Here is a 20,130-nt window from a genome sequence, read left to right as displayed (position 1 = left end):
TCCCTCCCTCCCTCCCTCTGTGTTCCCCCCGTCTCCTCCCTCCCTCCCTCCCTCTGTGTTCCCCCCGTCTCCTCCCTCCCTCCCTCTGTGTTCCCCCCGTCTCCTCCCTCCCTCCCTCTGTGTTCCCCCCGTCTCCTCTCTCTCTCCCTTTGTCTCCCCCCCCTCTCCCTCTGTGTCCCCCCCCCCCTCTCCCTCTGTGTCTCTCTCCCCCCACCCCACCCCACCCCCCGTCTCTCTCTTTTCTTTCCCCCCCACCCCCCTCCCCCACTCCCGCAGTCCCGGCCCCGCGCATGCTCCCTGGCTGCCGCTCTCTGGCTCGCGCTCTAACCGGCCGTTTCTCTTTGTTCCATTAAAAGCCCGAGCGGCCGGCTCCAGTCCAGGTAACAGCCGCTTGGCTTCATTTCTGTCTCCGGGGCCGCGAGCCGGTTGAAGGGGGCCGTCCATTGGCGGCGTGTTTGTGTGTGTGTGTGTGTGTGAGTGGGGGGGGGGGGGTGGGGGGGAAGCGGTGTAGCTCCGGTCTCCCCGGTGCCGGGAGCCGGAGCCGCTTTTATTGTTTGAAGGCGAGAGGGAGCTGCAGGCCCCGCCGACCGATATGGTGGCGCATTCGGACTAAAATTAATTAGTTTATATATTGCGATTAATTCAAAATATATTGTTTAGCCGGGTCTGAGCAGGGGAGGGAACTGCTTGGCTTTTATTGCACTGATCGGATCAGCTGTATTATTCTGTGTGTGTGTGTGTGTGTGTGTGTTTCTCACATTGGGCTGCGTTGGTCGCTCGCTGCTGAATGAACAAAGCAATGAGAGAGACTGCTGCCTACAAAGAGATGTTATTTGCTAATTTTTTTTAAAGAAAAGGTTTTATTGCTGCTAATGCAATACTTTTAAATCTATATTTTTGCGTGTTAGAATAAAACGCATTCACCGCATTTTTTTTCAGTTGCAATTAAACCACATCAATATAACCCTGTTTACAATTTTTTTTTCTATCCTCCCCTTTCTTTTGCTGTCCCGATGTCTTTTTTTTCTCTCTAACATAAACAGTTGTTTAGAAAGTTTTGTTGCGATGATAGCGGAGGACTCTTCTGAATTGACTCTGCCCTTCAATAAAATGTGACAAATTGTTGCTTTATATATTTTCCTTCCATTTTTAATTTCTTTTTGCACGTGAGTACAAGAGGTCAGGGTCTGGTTTGTTTATCATTTGTGGTTTCAGCGATGCCCTGATTTATTGTATTTCGAATGATGTGGATGTTCAGAAACAAGCTTCAAAGGCTGGAGCTGTTGTGGATTCAATTTACTTTTAAATCATTCCTTTTTGTTTCGAAATATTTTTAATTTTCCCCTGCCCCCTGTCATGTGGATAAGTGAGGTTTTGAAGGACTGAAGTACAGTGGTTTGAACAATACAGTGTTGCTTCTTGTCTGAAAGACTCTGGTTCAAGCTGAGCAAAAGCTTTTTTCCTACCATTGAGTGAGATTTTGTATTAGCCAGGAGGGAGGGGGAGTGGGTCCGTTCCCTCCCCACAACATCCCCGGCAGGGAGCGGGTATTAAAAGCAGTTCTATCAGAACTAACTTTGCCTCTAGTTGGGTACAAAGGGTGGCATTGATGGACGTAGCAGTTCGCAGTTTACACCATACTGCCTTTCCTGTGGAGAGGATGAGAAGCTCGAGAAACGCCTTTTCTTTTAAAATGTCAATCGTCTCTCCTGAGTTTGGGGAATCTGCAGACGGGCTATTTGACTGTGGGAAGTTTTGCAGCAGAACCATTTCGGTCCAAACACAAGCTGAGTTAAAAATTGAAAATGCTCGAGATACTCAGAAAGTCAGGCAGTACCTGTGGAGAGAGAGAGTTCATATTTCAGGTTGCAGACGTTTCATCAGCTGGAGATTTAACAGATTCTAAGAAAGATCAAAGCCACAGGAATGGGGGGAGAGGGAGAGAGAACAAAAGGGAAGGTTTTTTGTTTAGGATTGGGAATCATGACCAACTCTAGCTGTTGGCTAACTTGAGATCAGCTAATTCTGTACAGATCAGAAAAGAACTAATGACCTTTCAGGTCTCTTGCACATCGTGTGGGGCATTTATTCACAATGGATCCTTCCAGATGTGGATTTTTTTTAAACATAATGTGGTGAATTCAATCTAGAAAGGACAGCACCCGCAGCTATACAGTGTCCTTGTGGTGCTGCCCTGGGGAGTTGGTATTAGGCATGAACTTAGATTATCCAGGCAGTGTTTTTAAAAAGCCGCATTTGAAAGCACTGCTGGTTGATCTCACAATTGTTCCGAGAGCAATGTGCAGGCTAAGTTTCTGAAACACGATCACTTCTACAGCCAGTGGTTAAAAGGCAGAGGGACTTGTCTCCAGCCATATCGTACTTTGAGCAGAAAGCTAAGTTAGGACAGCCTAAGTTAGGGTAAGCACTTGCTTCACAGAGAGGTCACACCGGACAAGTTTCAGAGCTGCTTGTCCCTCAGGTCTGCTAACCTCATTTGGCATGAATTTTATCTTGTCAACTGAACCATTAATTGGAGGGGAGACTCAATAGGAGGTGGGAGGAAACTCTCCTGTTTGATTTTAACTTGGTATTTATGAAAGAGTACATTGTGGATACGTTTTATTCCTTCTAAGAAAATGTTATTGCCCTTTTCCAGCTGACCTGGTCCCTCTGCTGAGCTAGCTAGAGCATGTCCTTCAGTAGGAGTTGCTAGGGAGCGCTCAGATGCAACTTGTTCTGACTCTCCTCCCTGCCGATGGTTGGTGGAAAGACACACTGACCTTTTCTTAGCCACGCCCTCCTCAGCAGAGCAGGCCTTGGGGGTTAGGAGCTGTGTGGACTGCAATTTGAGCCCATGTTGTGCAGTTGCCTCCTCATTGACCCTTTCCGGCAAGGCACCAATATCTGGATGGATTACAGGGTGTTTTGTTGAAGTTCCTGTTTCCTGGGCTGTCTGGCTCCACCACCCCTATGAGGGGAGGTTTGTGATGTGGTTAGCCGCAATCTTTGCCCGCAGCACAGGGTTGGGATGTGGCAAAAGTTAAACCACAGTAGGTTTTTCATCCGAATATTTAACCAGCAACAGCAAGCATTTATATAGTAGCTTAAACCTTCCAAGGCGCATCACTTGAGCATTATTAAACAACATTTCACCGTGTGTTGAGCTCGGAGTCTGTAAAACAGAAAAGAACTGCAACTTTTCCCTGTGTCCTCTCTCTTTCACCCTATTCTCCCAAACACACACATTCACCCCATATACTCTCTGTCCTTAGCCGCTACGCCGCGCCCTCCCTCCCGGACCCACCCTACCGCACGCCACGCCCTCCCTCCGCACGCCACGCCCTCCCTCCGCACACCGCTCTCTCTTTCTATTGAAGAGTTGTCTCCAAGCCCAATCTGATTGAACCTATTTCAGTTTGATGTAAGGATAATTAACCATCCTGCTGTCGTGGGAATAAGAAATGAGGTTTAAAGCCCTAGATTTGGAAATACATGGTTCCCTCAGGTACAGCACAGTAACCAGCTTATCTGGAAATCAGTCTCCTAATAATTCGAAAATGTCTTTGGTGCTTAAGAAAGATAATAGTTTAAATGAACTTGATTTGCATGGAGGCAGGGGTAGCACTGTGCGGATAAAGGGGTATGAGCTTTGACAACTGCCCTCGCCATAAAGTATTGGATTTGTGCTGGCATGGCTGGTTTTCCGTAGATTGCTGCTTGACATTATGTTTTTTGTGTGAGAGAGAGATTGAGTGATGGATGCAGCATTTCACTGTTCAAAAAAGGAGGGAGAGAGAAAACAGGGAACTACAGCCAGTTAGTCTGCCAGCAGTCATCGAGAAAGCACCTCCTTTAGCCAGTACCATTACCATTAACATCTCTTTGTCCTTTTGTTCATGATATTTTGTCAATCTCTCCTTTGCCCCCACCTATCTCTGGCCTTCTATCCAGCTTCACCTGCTCTTCCCCTCTTAAACAGTATAAATTTCACCACATTTTAACTTCTCTTTAGCTCTGAAGAAGAGTCATACGGACTTGGAACATTAACTATTTTTTTCTCCACAGACCTGCTGAGTTTTTCCAGCATTTTCTGTTTTTGTTGCTGGAATCTATTATTAAGGAAGTTTTAACAGTGCACTCAGAAAAGCACATTTTGATTAGAGCAAGCCAACATGGTGTTATAAAAGGGAAATCCTGTTTGACAAATTAATTAGAGTTTTTTGAGAAAGATGGATAAAAGGGAACCAGTAGATGTAGTATACTTGGATTTTCAAAATGCATTCAATAAGGTGCCAATCAAAAGGTTAATACACAAGATATATTTGCATAGATAGAGGATTGGTTAATGGACAAGAAACAGATAAGGAATAAACGGAGCATTTTCAAGTTGGCAAGCTGTGACTAGTGCAGTGCTGCAAGGCTCAGTGCTGGGATCTATGCTATTTACAATCTATTGATGAATTAGATGAAGAGACAGAGAAGTGTACCTACGTTTGCTGATGATACAAAGCTGTGAGGAGGACACAAGGAGACTACAGAAAGGTATAGAGAGGTTAAGTGAGTGGGCAACTAGGTGGCAGATGGACTAATGTTTCGGGAAGTGTGAGGTTATTCACTTTGGCTGTAAGAATAGAAAAGCAGAATAATTTTTTTTAAAAGGCATGAAATTTGTAAATGTTGATGTTCAGGGAGAGTTGGGTGTAGTCGTACAAGGGACACAAAATGTTAGCATGTAGTTATAGCAAGCAGTTAAGAAAGCATCTGGCATGTTGGCATTTATTGCAAGGGGATGTGAGTACAAGGATAAAGAAGTCTTGCTACAATTGTTCAGGGTTTTGGTGTGACCATATCTGTAGTACTCTGTACAGTTTTGGTCTTCATATTTAAGGAAGGATATACTTGTATTGGAGGCAATGAAGCGAAGGTTCACTAGATTGAACAACTCTCACATCCCAGGAACCAATGATGGAAGGCTGTGTAAATTGGGTCTATATTCTCTGGAATTTAGAAGAATGAAAGGTGACCTTATTGAAACATTCAGGATTATAAAAGGGCTTAACAGAATGGACACAGAGGTTTTTCCCCTATGCTGGGGAATCTAGAACAAGGGCCACAGTCTCAGAATAAGGGACTAATCATTTAGGACTGAGATGAGGAGAAATGTCTTCACTCGGGTTGTAAATCTTTGGAATTCTCTACTCCAGAGGGTTGTTGGTGCTCCAACGTTTTAAGGCTGAGATAGGCAGATTTTTGGTCTCTTGGTGCATCAAGGAATATTGGGAAGCAGGTAGAAAAATGAAATTAAAGCCAAAGATCGGCCTTCATCATACTGAATGACGAAGCTGGCTCGATGGGCTGTATGGTCTTTTCCTGTTCCCATTTCTTATGTTCTTGGAGTCTGTTGCCATGGCAACAGGGAAAATGGTTTAAAAAAAAGTCTTGCTAGGCCTCTAATGTGGCTCATGTAATCTTCAATTGAAACAATAGATACATTGAAGTATTGCTCAGAGTTTTTTCTGGGAGCTGGGACAATTACATTTACAAATTAGTGTACTGGGCCCAACCATCTTCAGCTGCTTCATCAATGACCTTCTCTCCATCATAAGGTCAGAAATGGGGATACTCGCTGATGATTGTACTATGTTCCGTACCATTTGCAACTCCTCAAATACTGAAGCAGTCCACGTCCATATGCAGCAAGACCTGGATAACATTCAGTCTTTGGCTAATAAGTGGCAAGTAACATTTGTGTCACACAAGTGCCAGGCAATGACTATCTCCAACAAGAGAGAATCTGACCATCTCCCTTTGGCATTCAATGGCATTACCATCGCTGAATCCCCACCTATCAACATCCCAGGGGTTACCATAGACCAGAAACTGAACTGGACCAGCCACATAAATATTGTGGCTACAAGAGCAGGTCAGACAACTAAATAAAAAATAACTAAATACAAGGTGTGGCCTCATTTAAAAGCAAGCACATGTCGGAGGCAGAGAGAAAATGTAAGGAGAGGAAATTCTGAACCAACCGCCTGTCCAAAATTCAAATCCCTCAGTATCTTGTTCTAGTTGCAGCAGAACCTTCCGAGCGCAGACTAACCTTAGCAGTCACCTACATACCCACTGGAATCCCACCAAAAACCCCAGGTGATGGAGATGGTCATCTTTGCCTCGAAGGACAAGACAACAGAACATTATAAATTGGAAACTATTTCTACCAGTTGAGGAACCTAGGACTGGGTGATATAGCCTAAAAATTAGAGCCAGGCTTTTCAGAAGTGATGTTATGAAACACTTCTACATGCAAAGGATTGTAGGTTGGAACTCTCTTCCGTAAATGCTAAATTAGTCATTATTTTTAAATATATGATTGTGGACTTCTGATAGCCAGAGAGATTTGGGGCAAAGGTGGGCAGTTGAAGTTAGGTCACAGATCAGCCATTGAATGGCTGTACTGATATGAGGGAATAAATGGCTTCCTCCTGTTCCTATGAAACAATCTTTTCCCCAATCAAGAACTGGCCCAACTTCCTCTTGAAGGCCCACAAAAAGTCAGCACACACTGCTACAGTCAGTAATGTATTCGAGAGAGGAAAGAAGCAACTGACACCTAGTTAATTCCTACTCTAATCCTGAATGTTTTAAACCCATCGGTGCAAGCATTTGCCCAATGAAACAGGTCTTCCAATGTCACAATTTATGTGGACCATTTCTGTTTTGTTCTCTCATCCCCTGAAGCTGCCTCTTAGTTCATGCTGGAGCACAGCTTCCCCCAACCACTGACAGAGGTACAGGGCCTCATGAGTCTAGTGTGCGAGCCAGTTGCCTATCAGCAGGTATCGCAGTCCAGACCAATCCTAATTATAACTCTCCTCCCCAGTGACCTAGTGCTGCCCCAACTTATTCAGCACATAGCACACCTGGCACCTGCAGAGCAATGTGTCTTAGTACCAAACCCCAGGAAGTGCCTTCCCTCATTTTAAGCCATCATGAAAACGTGCATGCAGTGTAGATTTCCATCCTGTTACAGTTTGGTCTAGACACACCGTTTCCATATGATGAGTAATTTCCTCTTAACTGAAACTTGCTCTTCATTCTCTTGCAGCCTTTGCATCATTGTAGCTCAGGTGTAGGAGTCATGGTAACCATTTACTATGGGATCTGCCTGCTGGCCAACCTCACTGAATCTGGCAAGTTTATTTTGGAGCTTCTGATATCTCCGTGAGACAAGCATGGCAGGAATTAGCGGGCAAATACCCTCACAAAACCCCGTTTAAAAGCAGTTTGAAGGGGCAGAATCTGAACAGGCTAACATCCAAATAAACTGTGCGCTGCTGGCCCAAGCGTAGGTATCTCCCTGTAGACCCCTTTGCCTCTGAGCTAGAAGGCTGTGAGTTCCAATGCCCTACTCCAAGGACTTGAACCCATGTTGCTGTCTGACACTCCAATGCAGCACTGAGGGTGGGGTGAGGGGGAAGGGTGGTTGCTGCATTGTTGGTTGGTTTGTATGAGATGTTCTAACAAAGGCCTGCTATCTATTGGGCTGGATTTTAATCTTCAGGCACTTTCTACAGAAGAGTTCTTATATGTCCTGGCCAATGTTGGCTACTGCTAAAAGAGTGACTACAGTTTATAAGTAATTCATTAGGGTTTTGAGGAATTACAAGTCTTAAGTTCATCGCCTTCTTTCTATAGGTGGTGATAAGACCTTTTCAATTAGTCTGTGATTAATGACAACATTGGAAAATGAATTTTTAGGTAATCACCTAAACAAAAGGCTGTTTTTTGAGTATGCAAATGTATATAGGAAACCACAAGAACACATTTAGTTCAGAGATCTACACTGAATAAATTGTCGAAAGCCCACAAGATAGTTTGAATACTTGTGAATACCTTTGCTGTAGAACAGAGGGTTAACTTACCACTGGAATCAAAAGTTTGACAGGTCTTTGTCTCGATGCACTGTTTATTATCAGTTTGGGTATGGCTCAGGGTTTCCCAGTTCAGGATTCAGACTCTTCTTGCTGAGAGATACCACCTCAACATTGAACCCAGTGAAACATCAGCCTGTGCAGATGGGCACTGAAGAAGAGGTGGGAGTTCTCCCAGTGTCATGGTCAGCATTCATTCCTCAGCCAATGTAACCAATACAGACCTACTGGTCATCTCCCTCGTGGCTAAATGTGGGATCTTTCTGTGTGCAAAATGGCTGCTGTGTTTGGTTAGATAACTGTCACACTATCTTTATTCAGGCATTACATGTTGGCTAAACCTGTGCTCAACAATAGAGATGATAGTCCCCTCAACATCCCCTCCTTTCCTTCCCACATCGGCAGGTACAATGCTTACTATTACTTTACAGATACATCTTCAGCAGTGGGGAGAATTTCTGTGCAGGGTCGAGGGTCTCGATCTCCTGCTGTAACTTCACCAGAAGGTTGGCAGAAACTCTGATTAAGTGGCATAAAGAGCTGCCTACAGCATTTCTCCAGCCATCTTCCACTAACATTGTGAGGAGAATCCCCTTGAAAATCTACCCCTGTATATTTTATAAATATCAGCCTCAAATTAAAGGGTGGATTACCTCTTTTAACATACAAACGTATGAAATACAAATTAGGAGCAAGAGTAGGCCAATCAGCCCCTCAAGCCTGCTCCACCATTCAATAAGATCATGGCTGATCTGACTGTAACCTCACACCACGTTTCTGCCTACCTCTGATAACCTTTCACCCCGTTGTTAATCAAGAATCTATCTAGCTAGCTTTGCTTTAAAATATTCAAAGACTCTGCTTCCACCACCTTTTGAGGAAGAGACTCACGACCCTCTGAGAGAAAAAATTTCTCCTCATCTCTGTCTTAAATGAGCGACCCTTTATTTTTAAACAGTAACCCCTAGTTCTAGATTCTCCCACAAGAGGAAACCTCCTCACGTCCACCCTTTCAAGACCCCTCAGGGTCTTAAAGGTTTCGATCAAGTACCCTCTTACTCTTTTAAACTCCAGTGGATACAAGCCTAACCTGTTTAACCTTTACTCATTAGGCAACCCGCCCATCCCTAGCATTAGCCTAGTAGACTTCTGAACTGCTTCCAATAGTCAGATGAAGTGAAGTATGAATGCTCTAGTGTGGTAACATTGCATCTCATCAACTTGTGATGTCATTGACTCTCACTTCTATTAGTTCTTATTCACCAGCAGCTCTAGACAATCAGAATAAATGTTTTTGAAACTTTGCTGTATCCATTTTTGGAAAGAAAGACTTGGGATAATACGGTGTTTCCCAGAAATGTGGAGACTGGGCAGATTGTGTGTCACTGAGAAATGCAGAGAATATTATATAGGCAAATGCTGTGACCATTTTGTGTACAGCAAGATCCCCGAAACCCATACTCTGGTGAATAACTAGTTTTTGGTGGCATTTACTTCGAAGGAATGTTTTGGAAGAGGGGCTCCTTTGGAACATTGCATTGCAATCTATGTCATTCTTCTGACCAAACAGACATGGTATGGTGTCTCAACTCAAGGACCGCAATTTCAAATTCTCCCTGTGCTCCACTAGATTGTCAGCCTAGACGAAGGGCTCCTGGCCTGCAGTGGTCCAACCAAGGTCCTTGAGCTGAAAAATGAATCCTCAGCAGTTTACGAATCTTATCTAATCTCTTGCTGAGTTCTAACCCTATTACTTGTTATGGTAGGATAGTGGTTAAGTTGCTAGACCATTAATCTCGGGGCCTGGGTAAATGATGTGGAGATATGAGTTCAACTCCCGATTAAAGAAAATATGGATTAAAAAGCTATTACTAGTAATGGTGACCATAAAACCACTAGATTATCGTAAAAGCCAATCTGGTTTACTATTGTCCTTTGGAGAGGGAACTCTGCCATCCTTACCCGGTCTGGCCTACATGTGACTCCAGATCCACAGCAATGTAGTTGACTCTTAACTGCCCTCTGAAATGGCCTAGAAAGCCATTCAGTTGTATGCAAAAGGTGGCTCACCACCAGCACCTTCTTGAGAACAATTAGTGATGGACAATAAAAGCTGATCTTGTCAACAATGCCCATACCCTGTGAATGGATAAAAAAAACATTAGTGTACATCCAGTGGTACTGGTAGAAAACCAGATTACAATCAGCCCAACCTGCTCCCATGCAGTTCTTGGATGACCAGTTTACAAAGTACATGCAAGGGACCTGGGCTCAGGTCTGGTGCCACTCCACTGGGGAGCTTTGTGAGAAAGACAGGGAGCTAAAGACAAGCAAGAATAACTCCATGAGCAGAGTAAAAATAGGAACCAGCTGGTGGGTAGCAAGCAGCCTACTCATGTGGAATCTGGGGTTCATTTAATTAAAATTTCCATCTGAGCGACCAACAATTTGTGTTCAACAGGCAAATTCCACTCTCCGCATCTCATTTATTCCCTTGCCTTACGGCAGCTCGTTACAAAGGCAGCGAGTGAAACAATCTGGGTATTTTTAGCGCCTGGTGGGAAAGTGCAAAGCTCGGTCAACCCACACTAGCTAAGCTACGCACAGCCCACACTTCCTGTGACAGCTGGAGATGTTTGCAGCGGGATTGGATTGCCGAAACAATTAGTTTGTAAAAAAAAAAGAGAAAACTGGTTAACTAACTCACCACCTGCGATGGCTTGTGCAACAGCACTTTATTTGCAGAAAAAAAGGCTTAATTATCTTTCGAGTTGATCTGCCATGGTTGCTGTGACATTATGCTCTTTTTGAAATTAGGAACTTGCAGCAGGGAATAAAGCTAAGAATAGCCTAAGTGAAGGAAAGAGAAGGACGTTCAGAAGGGAGGTTTTGTTTTTGCTGTGAGGTTGCTGCTCTTGGCAAGCAATGAACTGAATACCTTCAAATATTTACCCATTGAGCAGAAGGGGAGAGGTGCCAGTACACTGAGGCTTGGGAGAGGAAGGTTGCGCACTGTGCTCCCACCTACTCTTGGCCTTGCCACTGGGGCATGTGGCATATTGGGGAGTGTGTCACTTTGTGTCTGCTTCCTGCCCTTCCCCCTATTTTGGGGTGGGGGTGTGGAGAATGGGATAGAGGGATGAAATGGTAGCAATTAGCCACATGAAAGAAATCTGAAGGAGCAAGACCTCTGTTGCTACCCTGACCTTCATCTTGCTGGGCTATAGAGGCCTGCTGCTCGTGAGGAAGAGGCTTTGCCAGCTTGGTGTACTGTTGGTGGAGTTGCCATGTTTGAAGATAGCACTCTGACCCTTCCTAATCATCTTGCAGTCAGTACTCAGTTTAAATGCAACTCGCATCCCCAGGCTAGTGATTACAGATCAAAGGTACTTCATTGGCTGTAAAGCACTTTGAAACGTCCCAATGTCATGAAAGGCACTATACAAACGCAATTCTTTGAGGCTGTTTGGCTGTCAGAACACCCTTATTTTGTCTCCACCCTTCCCCCACATACATTAACAGAAGTCTGCTATCTTAAAAGAAAGAAAACCTTGCAATTATATAGTGTTTGTCCAAACATCCAGATATCTCAAAGTGCTTTACAGAAAAACAGAGCCAATTTGCACACAGCAAACTCCCATAAACAGCAGTGTGATAATCAGATAATTGTTGTGATTGAGGGATAAATGATGTGTTTGAGGGATAAATATTGCAGGAGAGAAGGGGAGAATGCTCCTTCTCATCCACTCAAATGGGTAGATGAGGCCTTGGTTTAACCTCTCATCCAAAAGATGGCATCTCTCAACAGTGCAGTACACCATCAGTACTGCACTGGCCTTGATTTTAATTACTCAAGCCTGGAGTGGGATTTTTAAATGGGCTTTGTCTGTATAAACCGAACTGGTTCACCAATGTTTTTCAAGGACGGGAACCTGCCATCCAACCCAGTCTGGCTTTCATGTGTCTCCAGACCTACACATTCTACATGAATCAGAATGCTCACCACTTTCTCCTCAGAAGCCCTTCTCAGGGTAGCTGGGAATGAGCTCTGGATGCAGCCTTTCCCACAATCTGTGAACAAGTTTGGGAGGGAGCTCAGACTTCAGACCTCCGGGAGACGATGGTGTAGTGGTATAGTTGCTGGACTAGTAATGCAGAAATCCAACATAATGCTCTGGGGACCTGAGTTTGAATCCTGCCATGGCAGATGGTGGGATTTCAATAAAAATCTGAAATTAAAAGTCTAATGATGACCATGAAACCATTGTCAATTGTTGTAAAAACCTATCTGGTTCACTAATGCCCTTTAGGGAGGGAAATCAGCCATCCTTACCTGCTCTGGCCTACGTGTGGCTCCAGATCCACAGCAATGTGGTTGACTCTTATTTGGTTTTAACTCGAAAGAGTTACAGCAAATGATGTTGAAATGCCGTACAGTATCTGTAGTTACCCAGTGGGGGTTTTGTGCGCAGCAAGATTCCACAAGCTGGCAGAAGGCAGCGTTGCTGAGGGTTTGCCACATGAACGGCCAGTTGATCTGCTTTTGGGTGGTATTCGTTGAGGGAGGAAAAATGGCCATGCTCACTTGGCTCTTTATCAAATAGTGCCATTGGACAGGCAGGGCCTCTATTTGGTGTCTCACAGAAGGGCAGCTCTTGCAACATTCCTTCAGTAGTACCAGCATGAATTACCTCCTTTGCAGGATTTGAACCTACAATCTTTAGACTTCGAGGCAGCAGTGCTGCAAACTGAGCCATGGTTCCACTTTACATTAATCCCTCACTAATAGAGAAACAGAATGAGGCAACCTTGGCAAGCTTCTTACAAAAGAAATGGCTTCATAAAATATGTATGTTAAGATAAATCCCTTAAATAAAAACAGTCCAAATACATCATGACACTTTTGTCCAACCCCTAAAGGTTTTCTAAGACCTTACTCTTCCTGCTTACCCTAGTTTCTAAGGTGTTTTGGCTCTTTACTGTCCTACAATTGAGCTGGTACAAGCTGCAAAATTCCTGCTAAAGGAAATCCCATCCTGTTTCACCTGAACAGAGTGTTCTGTTGGAGACAGCAATCTCACCAGGTCTCTAATAGTAGACCCAACTCTGGGTAATCTCCACAACCCTGCGCAATGTGTGTTAATCTCACTGAGTCAGCATCAGCTTGGGATGCCTACTAGTATTATATGAAGACTTGGTAGTTTTCTGATTATAAGGCTTCCATCTTTCTTCGCCCTTCTCCCCACCAAACTAGGTATTTTTTTCATTTTTCCAACAGTTTTCCTCCCCTCTCCTAAAGACACTGGTGGGTAAATTTGACATTGTGCCATAGTGTAAACAGATGTTAGAGAGCCGCCAATCTGTTTTACATCTCTCCTGATTTTTATTCCCATCAAAGTCACTCCATTTCTGATTTGTTGTCCCTGATTTATGCCATCACAGTCAAAATTATCTAACCCCAATCTAACTACCCTTGGGGTACAGCTCCCTATCCTCTTCTAAAAAGAATGAAAGACTTGCATTTATATAGCACCTGATTGCAGCATGTCCAAAATTGCTGTACACCCAATGAAGTACTTTTGAAGGGTAGTCACTGTTGTAATGTGGGAAAGGCAGTTGTGCACAGCAAAGCTTCTACAAACAGCAATGTGATAATGACCAGGTAATCTGTTTTAGTGATGTTCATTAAGTGCTGAATATTGGCCTGGACACTGGGGATAACTCTCCTGCTTTTCTTCAAAATAGAGCCATGGGATCTTCCACCTAACAGGACAGATGGGGCCTTGGTTTAACACTTCATTGAGAAATGGCCCCTCCCAACATTTCCTCAGTACTGCACTGAAGCATCAGCCTTGATTTTTATTTTCAAGTCCTGGAGTGGGACTTGAATTCACAACCTTCTGACTCAAAGGAGATGCCTGCTACCAACTGAGGCATAGCTGACACATTAGTGGTGCTAATTCTTCCTGAGTTCAGTTCCCCATCTCCTGAAGGTACTATCTCTCCCTAGGTTATAGCTCCCTCCCTTCTCCTAACAGCACTGACTCCTCCTGGATTACAGATTCATGGATACTCAAATGGTCATTCTTCACGTGTGAGCCTAGACAGCAAGTGTCCATGGACTATTAGGCCATGGGAAGCATCACAACTGAGCCCTGTCCTGTCCTCACCAGTCACTTGGGAAATAAGGGTATAAAGGGATTTGAATAAAATAAAAAAAATGGGATTAAAGAGATAAAGTGCTACCAGTGCAGGCTCAATGGGCCAAACAGCTGACCCTATTCTCATAGCACTGTTCTTGTATCACATCTATGTGCCAGCAGTTATGAACAGGAGTTTCCGGAGAATGATCAGCAGTGATCGATCTTGCCTTTCCCCTGGACTGTAATGCTGAAGCCCATTTTAACTCCACCCCACTCCCGGTTAAGATCCTACTAACTTCCCACCTCACAATAAACTCAGCATTGTCTTGGGGTTCTGGGCTTCTCACATTCTTCAAATTCCCCCCCTCAATCTTGACTCAAGTCAGGCTGAATAATTCAGTTGACAGTTGCGTTTATTTTTGCCTATGCCTTGAGAGAGCGCAGAAACCTGCCCAGGATTCACTGGCCTGCCCTCCCCTTCATAACGATTTTGAACGCGATACAAATGCTGCCTGAAGTGTATTTGTCTGGCAACCCACATGTCAGTTTTAATTCAGGCCAAGCACTGTACAGTTGGCTCCACATCAGCACACACCTAATCTAATCACTGAATTCCAATCTACCAAATCACTTCCCATTCTCTCCCATTATGTAGAATTCCAGTGCAATAAATTATTTCCCACTCCGGGCCCCTATCACATCCTGATCCCAGAACAATGCTTCTCCCCAATTATTGCATGCTTTCAACACTGAGTATAATCAGTACCCTGTCTAACCTCACCCGACAGCCACAGAATTAGAATCTAATCTTCCACAGTAATGCATTCTTCTGAGAACTAATGACTGCATGCATGGTTGAATAATTGAAGTGTTCAGAAGTGATGACAGTCCTTTTGAAATGCACACAGTTTCTAACATATTTGACCATTTAAAACCTTTTACTTCCCCCCACTGTCCTGTCCCTGTACCTCTCGAAGGCATGAATTGTTGTTTGATTATGCTGCTGTGACATTGTGCTACATTAAAGGCGCTATATAAATGCAAATTGTTGGTGTTGCTTCCACTTATGTACAGTTCCACTACTGTCATGGGTCTACTCGAGTGCAGTTCTGCTGGTACATGGTTGCATAGTTTTCAATGGTGCCTTACCTAATTGGTCATTCTTCATGCAGGTTGACAGTGAGTGACTATTCAACTTGAGGGTGCATCATAAATAAACCAAAAATGGCAGGAGAATAAAATGTCAAGAGAAGTCCATATGACAACAATTTTTATCCTCCATTTTTTTTTTCACACACTATAATGGCATTGGTCATCTATTTTGTGTCTGTCAGAGCATCCAGCCTTTAGGGGGCAATTGAGACCCTATTTGATCCCATTAGACCGCAATGTCAAGTTTCATACAAAAGCAATAGGTGGTAAACAATAGGCAGTGCTCAACTGACCACTGATGAACAGATCAAACAGGCCTAGAAAATAAAAGAACTTGCATTTATATAGCATCTTACAAAATCTCAGGATGTCTCATAGCACTTTGTCGCCATTGAGATGGTAGTGTAGTGTAGTGTAGTGGTAATGTTATTTATCCAGTAACCCAGACGCTCAGACTAATTCTCTGGATATGTGAGTTCAAATCCCACCACTGCAGCTGGTGGAATTTAAAATTCAGTTAATTAATAAATCTGGAATTAAAAAGCTAGTTTCAGTAATGGTGACTATGTAAAAACCCATTTGGTTCACTAATAACCTTCAGAGAAGAAAATATGGTATATGTGTGACTCCAGACTCCCACACTATGGATGTGTTTTAACTGTCCTTTGAAATGGCCCAGCAGGCCACTCAGTTAGAAGACATTGTCCCCCTCAAGGACAATTAAGGGTGGGATCCAAATGCTGGCCTTCCCATCACCGTCACAACTCATGAAAGAATTTTAAAAAGTACTTTTGAGCTGTAACCACTGTTATAATTTAGGAAACTTGACGGTCAACTTGCACACAGCAGGCTCTCCCAAATAGCAATGTGACCAGGTCATCTGTTTTTATTGATGTTGGTTCATTGAATAATGCAGCATAGAAGGAGACCATTCAGCCCATCGAGTCTGCACTGGCCCTTTCAGAAAGCAGCTCATTAAGTCCCACTCCTTTTCTCCCCATATCTCTGCAATTTTTTCTTCTGCAAATATTTATTCAATTCTATTTTGAATGCTGCAATTAAAGCTACTTCCATCCACCCACCACCCTATCAGGCTCAGGCAATACTTTCCAAACCTAACCACTCGTTCCTTAAAAGGTTTTGTCTCATGTTGCCTCTGGCTCTTTTGCCTACACTTTAAATCTGTGCCTTCTCAATATCGACCCTTTAGCCATTAAAACAGTTGCTCTTTATTTACTCTATCTAAACCCTTTGTGATTTTAAGCACCCTTATCAAATCTCTTCTTCACCTTCTCTGCTCCAACATTGGTCAGGACACTGGGAGAACACCCCCATTAGAATTCAGAGTCCTCAAGTCAAGCAATCAGACACTCAAAGCAAGGCATGACAGGCAGGGATGGAGATAAATACATCGGGTAACCTGCATCTTTTTATTGAAGGGTGGACGACCAATTATCAAAGAGCGCTGCTGAAAGATGTCAACTCCAGATCCTCCAATGGGAGGCACCCCTCGCCCAGGCCCCTCACCAGGACCTGGGCCTTCTCCTGGATCGATGCTAGGTCCCAGTCCTGGACCCTCGCCTGGCTCTGCACACAGTATGATGGGACCAAGCCCAGGTCCCCCATCTGCTGGCCATTCTATGACTCCACAGGGGCCTGGAGGTTACCCTGCAGAAAGCATACACCAACTTCATAAGGTAGTGTGGTGTAAATTTCTATTAAAATCTTTACTCTTGTGATGAAACTGTAGTGTGTGTTAGAAAGTAATCTTTTAAAAAAGTGTTTAAAAGCAAAGGAAAAAACACTAATGAGGCTAGACTGATGATTTGTTTGACTTGGTGAACTAGTTCCAGTATTCCTGGTCAGATTTTTGTAGTGTACAGCGTAGGAGGCCATTCATGCCGTGCCAGCTCATTGAAAGCAGTGCAATCAGTGGCACTCCCCTGCTGTTTACCCATAGCCTGACAAATGCTTCCTTTTATCCGGATTCCTGACCCTCGCCCTTATCGATATGGTTAATGACCATTGCTTTTCTCAGCTTTCTATCCTCACCCTCCTATGCTGCAAATACACTCCCTAGATTCTCCTCCCTGAATCTTACCTGCATTGAAATTGTGACTGCTCAATCACTGCCTCTCCAGGAGGCCACTCCCTGGAATACCTCACCTCCCTCAGCCTTTCTCTCACAGTTTGAAGGCTTTAAAAAGGCCAAGCCTGACTAAACCCAACCACAATGCTTTGCATAATCTCCAGTCTTCACCTAGTTTTTTAACCATGTTGATTATTTTGCACAATACTCCTAATCTGTCCATAAAATTCTCAATAGGAAACCATTTTCAGTTTGGCCCTGATAGCCCAATAAAATGACTTTTGCTAATTCTCAGGGTGAAAGGAGGAGTTTTTTAAGACGATTATAGTTGACATGACCTCTGCTGACTGTTGCTTAGGTATAAGCAGTAACACCCCAATCAAACCCTGCTGAATATCACAGAGAGGGTAGATAAGATTTCTTCTTAAAGCAGCAAATTGTTGTAATCTGGAAAGTGCTGCCCAAAAGGGTGGTGGAAGCAGTAGCAACTTTCAAAAGGGAATTGGATACATATTTGAAAGGAAAACAGTTGCAGGGCTATGGGGAAGAGAGGGAAGTGGAACTAATTGGATATTTCTTTCAAAGCGCTAGCAAAGGCATGATTGGCTGAATAACCTCCTGTACTGTAAAATTATATGAATTTTGTATTATATGAAATTGTAAGCAATATTCTCTACAAAGTCAGTTAGATTCAATAGATCTATCTATTATCAGCCTCTGAGACAGGGCACAAAAGTGTAATAATCTGCGTGCAAAACTCCTTATTACATTTCTTGTACCCAATCTCCCCATTTAACACTACTTCAGTACCACTTTCCTACGCTGTATAACTTCCGACCCAAAACTTCTACCTGTATAACATGCTGCCTCACTGCATAATATATCTATGTATTCCTTCAGCCACAACCCTCTGCATAATATCCCTATATACACCCTTGTATACAGGGCCCTACGCAGCCAACCTCCACCACTGGGGTCTCAGTATAAATCTCCTATGCACTTGTGGAAAAACTGCTGAAGAGTGTCCCTGCTATATACTAAGTGACGGACTAATCACCTTAAACTCAGCAAATGGGGAGGCTACTGCTTGGCTTCAGGGATTTGCATTCACTAAATAAATAAAATAATACAAATGCTGTATATGTATAACATCCTGATAAGCATCAGTTCCCTCTGTATGATTAACTAAACTATCATACCCACACTCTGTATGACACGCCGATATATGACATCCCTCTGTGTAGCACCCTAATACACCGCATCCCTTTGAGTAGCACCCTGATTGGATCAGTTTCCTCTCTATAGCACCCTGATACTCCACTCCCTCTGAGTAACACCATAATATACCACACCCTTCTGTGTAGCACTCTGATATACCACGGCTCTTGGAAAAACAATATCTGTTATCATACTTCTCTAGTTATACCAGTTTCTCTGTTGTTTGGCTTGCAATATCTGCTACAGGGTCAGTTCCTGCTTTTCTTTCTGCTTTAATGGCATCAAACAGTTAAGTTCTGCTGCATTCTACTCCTTAGTACTCTGTAACTCAGTGTCAGTGGTGTTCGAAAGGCTGACTTTGACATTTCTGCTGAACCCTCTTTGAATCCATGTGCAGTAAGCATGATTCTTTGTGTTAATCAGCGGCGGCAGGCTGCTGAGAGGCAGGCTCCATAGGAAGCCTGTCAATTGCACCTTATCTCCTGATTTCAGCAGCTCCCCTCGTGTTAATGGTCCCATCATGTGCATGTATTGTGCAGTTCTTACCAGCCATTTGTAATGCAGAGACCTTCAAGGCACCTGCTACAGCTCAGTGCTCAGGCTGCTGGGTTAATCACAGCTAAATCCCAACCCCCTCCCCTGTCCCATTGCATCTGTTTCCCTGAGAGTTTTGTCCACAGAACGCCAGAAGACTGTGACATTAATGGATTGCACATTTATGGGTACAGGCTGTGTACAGTAATTGCAGTTCTCTGCCAGCTGAAGGGAAATGCTGCCTCCAACATCTTTTCTCTTTGCAGGCAATGGAATCGATGCATGAAAAGGTGATGCCTGATGACCCGCGTTACAGTCAGATGAAATCTATTGGCATGAGGTCAGGAGGACACAGTGGCATGGGACCACCACCTAGCCCCATGGATCAGCATTCACAAGGTAACATGCTTTGCTTCAATGCAAAGCTTTTTATTTTGTTTTAATAAAAAGAACAATTTGATTGCGAATGATATTATTTTCGCACCTCTTGCCTTAGGCACCGCATACTAACCCATTTAAAAACAAATAAATGATTGACCCACTGCTGGCCTCTATCAGCAACCACAGCCTGGAGTAAAGGGACTGCAATCTGAAGGGACTTCCCTGCATCTGATTTTACTTCCATTTCTTTCCTGTGCAATAAAGAACTCTGCCGTCTGTATCTCAACTCGTACCATCCCATTCATGCATCACCATCCCCACCCCCAGCTGGGCTTGCTGTCTTTCATTGCTTCCAGATTAAGCAACATCTAGATTTTAACATTTTCACCCTTGTTTTCAAATCCCACCTTGGCCTCACCCTCCCCACCACCCCCTCCACCCTATCTCTGTAACCTTCTGCAGCCCTACAACCAATGATTTCACTAGATTTTCCTTGTTGTGGATAGCTTGTGAGCAGCCTGTGCAGCACCTTCACACTTGCTGCACATCTGTCCACTCACACGGCTTAAAGGAAACACTGCCTACAACCATCTGAAATCTCCAAACTCATCCAATGCTTTTGCGCATCACAATTTTCATCACCCATCACTGGCTACCATGCTTTCAGCTGTCTAGG

At 43.8% G+C, this 20,130-nt stretch overlaps 1 protein-coding gene across 3 annotated transcripts in view; it reads left to right on the top strand.

Annotated features, from left to right (window-relative positions):
- Window positions 1-20,130, top strand: part of smarca4a (SWI/SNF related, matrix associated, actin dependent regulator of chromatin, subfamily a, member 4a) — a 120,356-nt gene that overhangs the window by 29,183 nt on the left and 71,043 nt on the right. For all 3 annotated transcript variants that reach the window (XM_041177107.1, XM_041177108.1, XM_041177106.1), the window contains exons 2-3: window positions 16,672-16,929; window positions 19,340-19,472. In XM_041177107.1, coding sequence (XP_041033041.1) covers window positions 16,708-16,929; window positions 19,340-19,472 — 355 coding nt within the window. In that variant the 5' untranslated portion in view covers window positions 16,672-16,707. The remainder of the gene's footprint in view (window positions 1-16,671; window positions 16,930-19,339; window positions 19,473-20,130) is intronic.

The sequence above is a fragment of the Carcharodon carcharias genome, chromosome 30 (genome assembly GCF_017639515.1).
Source record: "Carcharodon carcharias isolate sCarCar2 chromosome 30, sCarCar2.pri, whole genome shotgun sequence".
Classification (NCBI taxonomy): Eukaryota; Metazoa; Chordata; class Chondrichthyes; order Lamniformes; family Lamnidae; genus Carcharodon; species Carcharodon carcharias.
The sequence above is the reverse complement of the archived record's forward strand: the minus strand, read 5'-3'. Positions and strand labels throughout refer to the sequence as shown.